Genomic DNA, 9,847 nt, shown 5'->3' with positions numbered 1-9,847 from the left:
TTCGTTCTATAATACCTAATAATGAGTTTGCAAATGGTATGTTGATATACAAGAGTGATAGACGTATTAAGGAGTTGTGCATAATGCGCGAATGTTTGCACGCCCGAGGCTGAGAACATCCATTACTGACGATTGTTCTATGTAATATAGCTTCCAGAGGGGCAGGAGACGCCCGATGTCCAGGTCTCGTGGGAAGATCAGACCCGGATAAACACATTCTCGAAATTGAATACTCGTTTGACAAATCTTGAGGAGGAGTACCAGAAGACTAAGGATGAGATGGAGTATCTCGAGGACGTCAGCACCGAGATCGAACTGATAGACGAAGATGAGCTAGTGCAGTACGTGACCAGGCATCAATCGCTTTAACAAAACAGACAATTTCTGACTGTTTGAAAACAGGTACAAGGTCGGAGATACATTCTACTGGATCAAGCAATCTGAAGTGGTCGAGAGATTGGAGAAAGACACAGGTGGGTGCCGTCTGTCGCAACTCAAGACAAATACGCATTTTTTACGTGAGAATTGCAAAACTAACATATCATTTGGTGATTTAGAAAATGCGAGCGCTTCTCTCTCCGAATTAGACGAGAAAGTAGGCACGATCAAAGACGAAATGAATGATCTGAAGGCGTCGTTATACGCAAAATTCGGCAACGCCATAAATCTCGAAAGATGATGTAAAAATAGCTCTTCTTGTATATAGTGCATAATCCTCAATTGTTAACTAGCTATAATGTGATATATATGATGTATTTTAGAATATAAAGATAGACCTGAACTTGAGAATTTTAGACGTGTTCTGTAGAGTGCGGTTATAAAAACGGCCTAGCCAGCTGATAGAAAGTGGGCTCAGCTGAGAAGCTTGGGCGAATTTAGTCGTTCCTGCGCTCGCTAAACGCTCCACCATCACCACCCCGCCTTCGCCCTTTCGACTACCGTTCTTTGTTCTCCTTCGGCTATCCCTTATAACACCGTGCCCTGGTGCTTTCCTGAATTTATTATTGGTATGCTTTGTTAAGCGCACCTTTTTTCCCTGCATTTATTCTACACTCGTACTGGTGCTTTGGTTGGGCGGAACATAATCAACCATGTACTGGCCGGTCTCGACCCCTCGAGTCTTCTCCTTACCCCCTCTCCCACATGCCTCAAAGTTCTCTCCCGGTACTTCTGAGGCTTCTTTATCTGTTCCTTCTACCGACAGTAACAGCTCGAGTCCGATTTTGGCGATCAAGCTTGCTCGTAATGGCCATCTTATTGGTATAATTACGCGCTCAGTCCTATATGTTTATCAAAACAGAGTGCGTCTAGTTCTTCATCTATTTCTTACGATTACCGTGACTAACGTTTCTAATTACTAAATAGCCATTCGTACCTGTTGCGATAGCCCTACGCACACCGTCTTCTATCCAAACATACGGCGAAAATGTGGATATCCTAATCAGACCCGATAGCCAGTTATTTGTGGTCCAAACATCGTCAGGCTACTTCCTCACCTACAACATAACCCAGAATCTCAATAATCGGGTCGGGAAGCTTAACTTTGAGACCACAAATTCGCTCCCTCATATCTTGCCCGGTCCAGGTGAAGATCATGGTGCACTCGAGGAAAACATTAGATTTCGCATGGTCATCAAGGTTGACGCTGGAATCGACTGGTAAGTTGCGATAGATTTGCTACAAGACAAACATCTGGTTTTGGTTTTTCTAATGTTGTATTCTCATTCATAGTGCTATCGCTCTCGAAGATGAACTTCTGGTGCTCACGACCTCACCTCCCGCAGCTCAACTAATTCGCTGGACTCCAGATGCCAAGGGCGGTCCACAAACTCGAACGGAGTTACTTTCGCACATGGAATGGTTTCAATACAGGGAGCGAATTACAAACATTGTCTATGAGCGTGCAATGGGTTTGTTCGGTTGGATCAGCAGTAATGGCAAAGGGTGGGCAGTAGTCAAGACTCCGACAGTACGTTACCTCGATTCTGATCGCTTTCTGTTTTATGTCAAGCGCTGACTAGTTTTAGGCCGCAACACCTCCGCCTTCTCCGAGCGGCGAGAAGCCGCCAAGAATGAAACTATTTACTGGCTTCAAGCTTACAAATCCGACTTCGCAATCCTCATCGCACGACCATAATGGGCGACCGAAATCAGCTGATGACCGCGGTTTTGTTCGGAAAATCGCCATAAATTCTCGATTTAGTCTGATTGGTGTTGGAACTACCGGTGGATCTATTTACTTGTACAACGTCAAAGACTACTCTGGTCACATACCCTTGCTTCGCGAACTCAAGTCTCCATTCCCCTCATTCGGGACTGTTACAGTACTGACCTGGTCCCCCGATGGCTATTCTCTTTTTGCCGGATACGAGCGTGGGTGGGCACTATTTTCCGTCAACGGAAAGATCCAGGGACATTCGATGCTTTCTGAAGACGGCAAATTTCAGAAAGAACCGTGGCTGTCTGGGGCCAAAGATGCGATATGGACGTCGAACGGAGGAGAGCTAATAATAGTTCCGTACAATAGCGCTGAACTATGGACAGTTGAGATGGCTCGCTGGAGTCTCTGTAGCAACTATAGTTCGGTATGTCACTATTTGATCGTCAATAATCCTTATAAGAGTGCAATACGGGAAACTAACTTATGAATTTTTTATCACAGGACAATTTGACGCGAACACTTTTATTCACAAACGAGAAACTAGTTCTTTACAGAGGTCAAGACCAGTCAGATCTTACAACAATATCTCACGAAGCGATTCTGTGGCAAGAAGTTGCGATCCCCTATACATATCTCTCTCAGTACTGGCCTATTCAGCAGGCATGCATATCCGGCGACGGCAGATACATTGCGATTGCAGGAAAGAAGGGCTTGGGTCATTATAGCGTTTACTCTGGACGGTGGAAATTTTTCGTGGATGAGCGAATGGAAAGCAATTTTACAGCGCACGGAGGAATGCTCTGGTTTGAAAATGTTCTGATCGTCTGTGTTACTACAGTACATAGTACTCACGAGGTCAGTACAGCTACATTGCTAGTAAATTTCTCTATGATTGGATCACACTGACAAATTTCTTTGACAGATTCGAGCTTATTCCCGAGAAAACGAATTAGACGATGCGCTAGTGCTCCACAGCCAGGCTGTCCCTTCTTCTATCATTCTGATGACCCTCGTTGGCGACTCCTTGCTGGTCTACACGTATACCAACACACTTTACCAATTTGTCATCAACTCCAACGCTTTCAGCTTCCGTCTTGAACTAGTCGGGCAGGTGTCATTTACCGGAATCGTGCACGCTCCCGCAAGAGTCCGAGCAATAAACTGGATCCTGCCTGACAATCAACTCCGAAGCGGCAACCCGGTCAATGATATCTCGCAAGCGACGATTGTTTTTCTGATTGATGGAAAACTGGTGGTTCTCCACCCGATGCAGCAAGGAGGAGATTTGAAGTACGGCATGAAGGTTTTGATGCAAAATATAGAGTACTACACGATCGCAACCAAGGGCCTTCTGAAGAACAGCATTTGGGCCTTTGATGGAACGGATGTTGTTGTCTGGCTGGAGGAGATGTTTAGCAACCCAAAGAGTGATGCGATTCCTGATCCCATCAGAATTGAGGTTGACTTCTATCCTCTCTCCTTCTTGTTGGACAAAGGCATCATTATCGGAGTCGAGACAAATCTGATCCATCGAAGGAACGTCTCGTTCACATACTCTGCCAACACTACGAGAACACATCTTTTCATCCACCAGATATTGAGATACTATCTTGCGAACTCGCAAGAGTCAGAAGCTCTCACGATTGCGAGATCATTCAAGCATCTTCAGTACTTTGGACATGCTCTCGAAATGATGCTCCATGACGTTCTCGATGAAGAAGCCGATAATCCTCCACCGCCAGATCAAGCCCTCTTGCCCAGAGTCATTCATTTCTTACGAAACTTCCCCGAGATGCTCGATGTTCTTGTTGGTTGCACCAGAAAGACAGAAATGGCGTCTTGGAACACTCTCTTTGATATCGTGGGATCCCCCAAAGACCTGTTTGAACAATGCATGTCTTTGGGTCGTCTGAAAACTGCTGGCGGTTACCTTCTCATTCTGCACTCCCTAGAGCAGCACGAAGACACATCTTCAGACATGATAAGATTATTCTCAGCTGCAGTTGAAAAGGAGGACTGGGACTTGTGCAAAGAACTTGCACGGTTCTTAACCGCTTTAGACAACTCTGGGAATACTCTACGGCAAGCGCTCAAGTCTATAAATCTAGCAGTCGGCAATGGCGAGAATGGAGGCCTAGACGTATCCCCGTTCGAAAAGAGCTTCACACTTGCTTTAAAGGACAATGACGCCAATCCTTCGACCCAAGATGTCAAAGGTCAGGAGAACGACGGTGTGACTGAGAATGAAAACGGGCACGACGGGGAGTAAATTTGATTTCAAGTTTTATTCCTCCAGTGTTCAGCATTATGTGTTTTGTTTGGTAAATCGTTCATTTCTTTTGCTTTCAATGTAGCGTGGCTGTATATTATTTATTTTCTTTCCCATCACTATCATTTGCTGAATTTCAGTCACTAAGCAGGGTGTATCTGTACAATACTACTATCAATATCGCATCATTTCTTTCGTCAAAGACATATAAACATCGTTTGTAAAAAAATATCGAGGAGATAGCGCAAAAAAAACCATTAAAAAAAAGGTGAGCTCCAACCCGGATTCGAACCAGGAACCTCGGGATCTGCAATCCTACGCGCTGCCATTGTGCCATTGAAGCTCAACTTAGACAAATATTAAAAACATTCCCAATTTAAGCTTGTGACAATTGCACAGCGGAAAGCCTGTGTTTGGGGGAATATACTCGGTTTTTCATAATTCCAACAGATGTCGCATGATTGACTACTATATTAAGAACTCTCAGAGCTATTTTCATGCCACCTATGGAGGTATCGAGCGAGAAAATCGACTTCAGCAGCGCGGTTGCGGTCACGTGTCGCGTTCAGATCTGAAGTATGAAAGACTCAGTACGCGCTCGACATCGAAAATCTGGTCACAATAGTGCCCCAAAGCATGTTTAATGATCCAGCTCTTGATCGATGCAATATATCATTGGCATAAAGCTGGTGCAACGTTTCTGTGCACAACGATGGCTGAAATAGACTAGGATGTAGGGCGAGTATGACCTCACCCATTGCAGAAGGGAATAAGAAATTCACGTGATATGCTTTAAACGTAGAGCAAAGCGCGAGTTAGAGCTGTGAAAAGCTGGGCTTATATTGAACCAGTCAAGTTTTTTGTCAACAAAAAGGTTCTGTAGTGTAGCTGGTTATCACAGCGGATTCTGATTTATTCGAGTTTTCCGCTAACCCCGGTTCGAATCCGGGCAGGACCTTTAAAAATATTTTTTTTTGGTCTTTTTGATGTACAATTCAGCTTGTTTTTTTTGTCCTTCTGTTTTCTCTTTGTTCGTTTGATTTCCGGGGCGCTGGTTGCGTGCAGATTGCTTTGGCAAAAATCAGTTGCTGCTCATGATTGTGGGGTATGATCTCAGATCAGAGTATTTCCGCTGACTGAAATTATCTCATTTCTTCCTCACTACATTTCTCTAGTTTGTGTCTGCTTGCCAACAAAAGAAAAAGGAATAATATTGGTCTCACTGCCAGACCTAGAGAACCGGAATTTCTTCTTGAGCTGTCAAAAGGGTAGCGCTCAATAATGGCACTTCGACCTGATCCAGTTTCGGTTTCATATATTGCGGATGCCGAGCCAGAACACTCCCAGCAATCAATCACGATTTTCGAAAGCGCCGAGTCCCGAGGTTCCTCTACTCCAGGACCATGGGTCATATATATTCACGGAGGCGCATGGCGAGATCCAACCGAAGACAAACGAATGGGCTATCCACTTCTCGCTCGCACGCTCCCAGGCGGCTGGTCCGGCGCGTCTATTGATTATAGATTATCGCCCGCTGTGCAGCATCCGACACATATGAATGATGTGTTGCAAGCACTGAGGTATTTGAATTCTAAATACTCTATGGAAAGTATAGTGCTAGTTGGCCACTCTGCTGGTGCATGTATAGCACTGCAGATTCTTGCCGAGCTTACCGCTCTGACGGTGGCATCTAAAGAACTGGGGAGCGAAAGACTGGAAGACGGTTATTTGGGCGACAAAATCAAGGCGGTGGTAGCGGTAGAGGGTATATACGATTTGAAAGGGTTGGTTGAGGAATATCCGGATTACAGAAGTTTCGTGGCCATGGCGTTTGGCGACGATGAGTTAGAATGGAGCGATGCCTCGCCGTCTTCTTTCAACTGGCCTCAGCTTAAGGAGGGATCAAACTCCAAGGTAAGGACTGCTGCGTCTATGTTTTTTTTGCTGATTCAATTGCTGCTACTTACTAATGCCTTGCCAGATCATTCTCGTTCAATCGTCCCAGGATGAATTATTAAGTACACGGCAAACCATGACTATGAAGCAGGCCTTGGACCCGGCACAATGGTCCAACGAGCTAAAGATTGTTGATGGAGGGTCACATAACGGTACAGTTACATCTGACGCGCTATACGAAGTGGTCAAGGAGGTCTATAGTGTCGTTGAGAACGCGCATTGATTCTGTAAACACGAGTCAGCTACGAAAGTGGGAGTTGCGAAGAGTGCGTCACCTACTGTATCTTGTCTACTGTGAACCCAAGAAGTTCACAGCATGCTTTCCACGAATATCGCATTCACGCCAAATAATCTGGTATTTTTCTACGTAGACAAAACCTTGGTATCATTTTTAAACACGTCGATCTGCAATTCCCCATTCAGATCACGTGCGTTGAGAAGTAGATCGCGATTGACACGCGTAGAATATCGCGCTAATTATCGCCGCGGAGCTTGGGAGACATGTAAAATGTTGTGCGTACTGCCTTCGTAGTTTGATCTACGTAAAAAAGGATTCAAGGACATGCCTGAGCTCGGAGAAGTATGTTTTGACTGTTTGAGCAGTGATATCTCTCTGTAATATCCAGGATTAACCAGAGAATGTAGGTCGCACACGCGGCAAAGCTACTGTCGAAGCATTTAGCAGGCAAGCGCATCTCCAAACTTCAACTGGAAACCGACACGATTGTTTTCCCCTCGCAGACGCCCGAAATTCGATCCCAGATCGAGAAAAGATATGCTACCAAGAAGATCGTTGATGTTGGCCGACACGGAAAGTATTTCTGGATCGTACTGAATGACAGTCAGGCGGGGAGTAAGAGAGCGACTGCTAAAAAAATGGGATCTGCAATAGAAGTTATGCTGCTACATTTAGGAATGACAGGCTGGGTTCACATTAGAGATGTCAACTCCAATTTCTTCCCAATGGAGGCGTCAAAAGATGGGGAAAAGCCTGAAGGCTATGATGAGAAAAAGAAGAAAGAAGGCTGGCCTCCAAGATTCTCAAAGTTCTTGCTCACTGCGGAAGATGGCCTCGAGTTTAGCTTCACTGATCCTAGAAGATTAGCACGTGTACGCTTTCTTGAGATCGATTCGGATATGAAATCGTCAGATGAGGGCGACATCATGAGCGCCGCCGAGGAAGCGCTCAAGAAAATCGAGCCACTTTGTCGCTCTGGCAAGGATTTCTCTAAACGAGACTCGAGATTGAGTGAAGAGGAGTTTACGCAGATTGTCAGCAAACGAAAGGTCCCCGTGAAGAGCTTGCTGTTGGATCAAGCAGTCTGCGCGGGAATTGGAAATTGGATGGCGTACGTATATCTAGATTTGGAATGACGCACTGTTCGTTTTCGCATGCTGACATTGAAAGCTCGCATAGCGACGAGATTTTGTTTCAGTCTAGAGTACAGTAAGTGCTAAGAGGTCTAGTTTTCCAAAGCTATAATCTTGACTGACACGACATGCTTTAGTCCTGAGCAGTACTCAAACACGATTCCCCCATCTACTCAGAAGCTCTTATATGAGAAGCTATGTGAGATATCAGAATACACCGTGACTCATCAAAGTAAGGCGATCCACGCTTATATTCCTTCGTGGTATCCACAGTACTAACTTCTGTCCAGTCAACGCATTCCCGAAATCATGGCTCATGAAACATCGCTGGAGTAAAAGATCAAAGAAAGGCGAACGTCCAAAGACTGCGGATGGGTACACAGTAGACTTTGTCACTGTTGGGGGACGAACTAGCTGTTTTGTGCCCGAACTGCAGATGCTGACATCTCCTGAAAGTGAGATCAGCGAGGAAACTACGGAGGTTGATGTCAAGGTTGAGACCAAGAAGCGCACAGTGACTGCGTCTTCGGAAGTGACAGAGAAGACTACAAAGAGAAGGGGTACGTCTAAGAAGAAGATCGAGACGACGGAGGAGATCAATTCAGAGATCGAGACTGCCCGACCTGTGAGGTCGACGCGTACGAGGAAAGCACGTAAAACATAACCAGACTATTGACTACAAGCAACAGAGTATCTAGAATTTCATTTGGTTTGCCTCAGATATAGATGTGAATTGTGAAATTTTGTTCAACACATCGCTGGCCGAAACCAGCAATTATTCAGAATTGCAGGATTAGCAAGTTGATCATCACCGGCGAATGAGATTCTAGATATTTTGATGCAGTCGTTGTTTTCTGTCACTGTGCCGTCGCCCGAGGAGCCATGGGAATAATTAGAATTGACATTAAGCTCGTATACAACAATATAGATGGTGTGAGTTCTCATAAAATAGAGACCTCATTTGCCTCACATCATCGTTCGCTTATTGCTCGGCGTTATCGCCTGAGCCTCCCATGAAATTCCGTGCCCTGCAGATAATAGTTAGCAATCAAGCTTATCGACAAATCTAAAGAAAGAAGAAGGGTCTTACAAGTTGGCAATGTTAGGATCGTTCATCATCTCCTGCATGCTAGGCATGTTTCCACCTCTGACGCGGTCAGCCATGCTTCGGACAGAAGGGTTGCTCATCAGACCCTCAAGAGCACCGGGGTTCGACATGAATTGTTGAGCCATCTGCGAGATTCTAGGATCGCTCATCAAAGAAGAGAGATCAGGCATGCCACCGCCACCTCCGAACATTCCCGCGAGTGAGGAAAGGTCAGGCATCCCGCCCGCTGCGCCAGCAGCACCTCCTGTTCCCCGCTCGGTGACACCGGAATCTTCTGGAACAGCAGAGTAGAGATCCTCCTCGACACGAGCCTTTGCGGTTTCGTATCCCTTACGCATAGCGTCGGATCCACCGTTTCCTTCGGCGTCCATACCGGCCTTGTAAGCCTCCATAGCGCCCTGAGGATCACCACTGGCGTACTTTGCTAGTCCGAGACGAGAGTAGGCCTTCGCGTATTTCGGGTCAATCTCAAGGGCTTTCTCGGCGTCCTTGATTGCCAAGTCGTGAGCCTTCGAGGCCGAGTAGGCAGCAGCACGGTTGGAGTAGTAAATCTTGTTGGTTCCATCAAGCTCGATCGCTTTTGTGTATGCGTCAATCGCCTTCTCATAATCTCTTGAGGCAACAAATTTGTTTCCCTCGGCCTTGAGAGCCTCGGCTTTGGCCTTGTCTTCGTCAGACACTGTAGGAGTAGAAGGGGTGGCGGCGGCGGGCGCGGGTGTCGATGTGGCAGCCGGAGTCGACGAGGCAGCACGCGCAGCCTGCGCATCGCGGACTTTCTCGTAAGCCTGGAAGATCGATAACAGGGTCTGTTTAGGGAAAACCTCCTGCTTGCGCGACAGATCAACCTTGAAAATCTCAGACAAGCACTCGACAGCGACTTCAACCGAATCCCGGTCTTCCTCGGCGATGGTGCCGTCGGCCATCGAGGTTTTCAGGAAATCGACAATTCCCAACGCCAAATCTTCTTTAGAGGATGGCATAG

General features: G+C 46.2%; 5 protein-coding genes and 2 non-coding genes across 7 annotated transcripts; 5 read left to right on the top strand and 2 right to left on the bottom strand.

Moving 5' to 3' along the window:
- Positions 1-21: 21 nt before the first annotated feature.
- On the top strand, positions 22-679 carry BZA70DRAFT_290453 (Prefoldin subunit-domain-containing protein; the record flags this gene model as incomplete). Its single annotated transcript, XM_064914211.1, has 4 exons — positions 22-36; positions 151-341; positions 403-473; positions 558-679. 4 exons carry the CDS (start codon positions 22-24, stop codon positions 677-679), a joined length of 399 nt encoding a protein of 132 aa, XP_064767524.1.
- Positions 680-1,109: 430 nt separating this feature from the next.
- BZA70DRAFT_223252 (RIC1-domain-containing protein) lies at positions 1,110-4,289 on the top strand (the record flags this gene model as incomplete). The annotated part of the gene is made up of 6 exons (XM_064910194.1): positions 1,110-1,301; positions 1,366-1,658; positions 1,732-1,969; positions 2,097-2,585; positions 2,663-3,016; positions 3,084-4,289. Coding segments are annotated over 6 exons (2,772 nt in total), but the record flags the coding sequence as incomplete, so codon positions are not given.
- A 412-nt stretch (positions 4,290-4,701) lies between these two features.
- Positions 4,702-4,773, bottom strand: BZA70DRAFT_t55. Its single transcript has one exon. It is a non-coding gene; the product is annotated as a tRNA-Cys (tRNA).
- Positions 4,774-5,303: 530 nt separating this feature from the next.
- BZA70DRAFT_t57 lies at positions 5,304-5,388 on the top strand. The gene has a single exon. It is a non-coding gene; the product is annotated as a tRNA-Gln (tRNA).
- BZA70DRAFT_280859 (Alpha/Beta hydrolase protein) lies at positions 5,329-6,818 on the top strand. The gene is made up of 2 exons (XM_064913040.1): positions 5,329-6,344; positions 6,412-6,818. The coding sequence occupies exons 1-2, from the start codon at positions 5,712-5,714 to the stop codon at positions 6,607-6,609; spliced, it is 831 nt and encodes a 276-aa protein (XP_064767522.1). The 5' UTR covers positions 5,329-5,711; the 3' UTR covers positions 6,610-6,818.
- Positions 6,819-8,869, top strand: BZA70DRAFT_280857 (Formamidopyrimidine-DNA glycosylase N-terminal domain-containing protein). Its single transcript, XM_064913039.1, has 5 exons — positions 6,819-6,966; positions 7,032-7,735; positions 7,804-7,833; positions 7,895-7,989; positions 8,048-8,869. The coding sequence occupies exons 1-5, from the start codon at positions 6,949-6,951 to the stop codon at positions 8,419-8,421; spliced, it is 1,221 nt and encodes a 406-aa protein (XP_064767521.1). The 5' UTR covers positions 6,819-6,948; the 3' UTR covers positions 8,422-8,869.
- On the bottom strand, positions 8,740-9,845 carry BZA70DRAFT_290449 (uncharacterized protein; the record flags this gene model as incomplete). Its single annotated transcript, XM_064914210.1, has 2 exons — positions 8,740-8,785; positions 8,848-9,845. 2 exons carry the CDS (start codon positions 9,843-9,845, stop codon positions 8,740-8,742), a joined length of 1,044 nt encoding a protein of 347 aa, XP_064767520.1.
- Between the last annotated feature and the right edge of the window lie 2 nt (positions 9,846-9,847).

Source organism: Myxozyma melibiosi (assembly GCF_037950935.1).
Source record: "Myxozyma melibiosi strain Phaff 52-87 chromosome Unknown BZA70scaffold_8, whole genome shotgun sequence".
Taxonomy (NCBI): Eukaryota; Fungi; Ascomycota; class Lipomycetes; order Lipomycetales; family Lipomycetaceae; genus Myxozyma; species Myxozyma melibiosi.
This window is presented reverse-complemented; position numbering and strand designations above follow the sequence as displayed.

What these genes read in the sequence shown, in the direction of transcription:
- BZA70DRAFT_280857 (XM_064913039.1), top strand. An exon ending in TTGTTTCAGTCTAGAGTACA is followed by an intron (nt 7,834 to 7,894) that starts GTAAGTGCTAAG and finishes GACATGCTTTAG; the next exon opens with TCCTGAGCAGTACTCAAACA. An exon ending in ATACACCGTGACTCATCAAA is followed by an intron (nt 7,990 to 8,047) that starts GTAAGGCGATCC and finishes ACTTCTGTCCAG; the next exon opens with TCAACGCATTCCCGAAATCA.
- BZA70DRAFT_280859 (XM_064913040.1), top strand. Translation starts at nt 5,712, where the DNA reads ATGGCACTTCGACCTGATCCAGTTTCGGTTTCATATATTGCGGATGCC. An exon ending in AGGAGGGATCAAACTCCAAG is followed by an intron (nt 6,345 to 6,411) that starts GTAAGGACTGCT and finishes ATGCCTTGCCAG; the next exon opens with ATCATTCTCGTTCAATCGTC.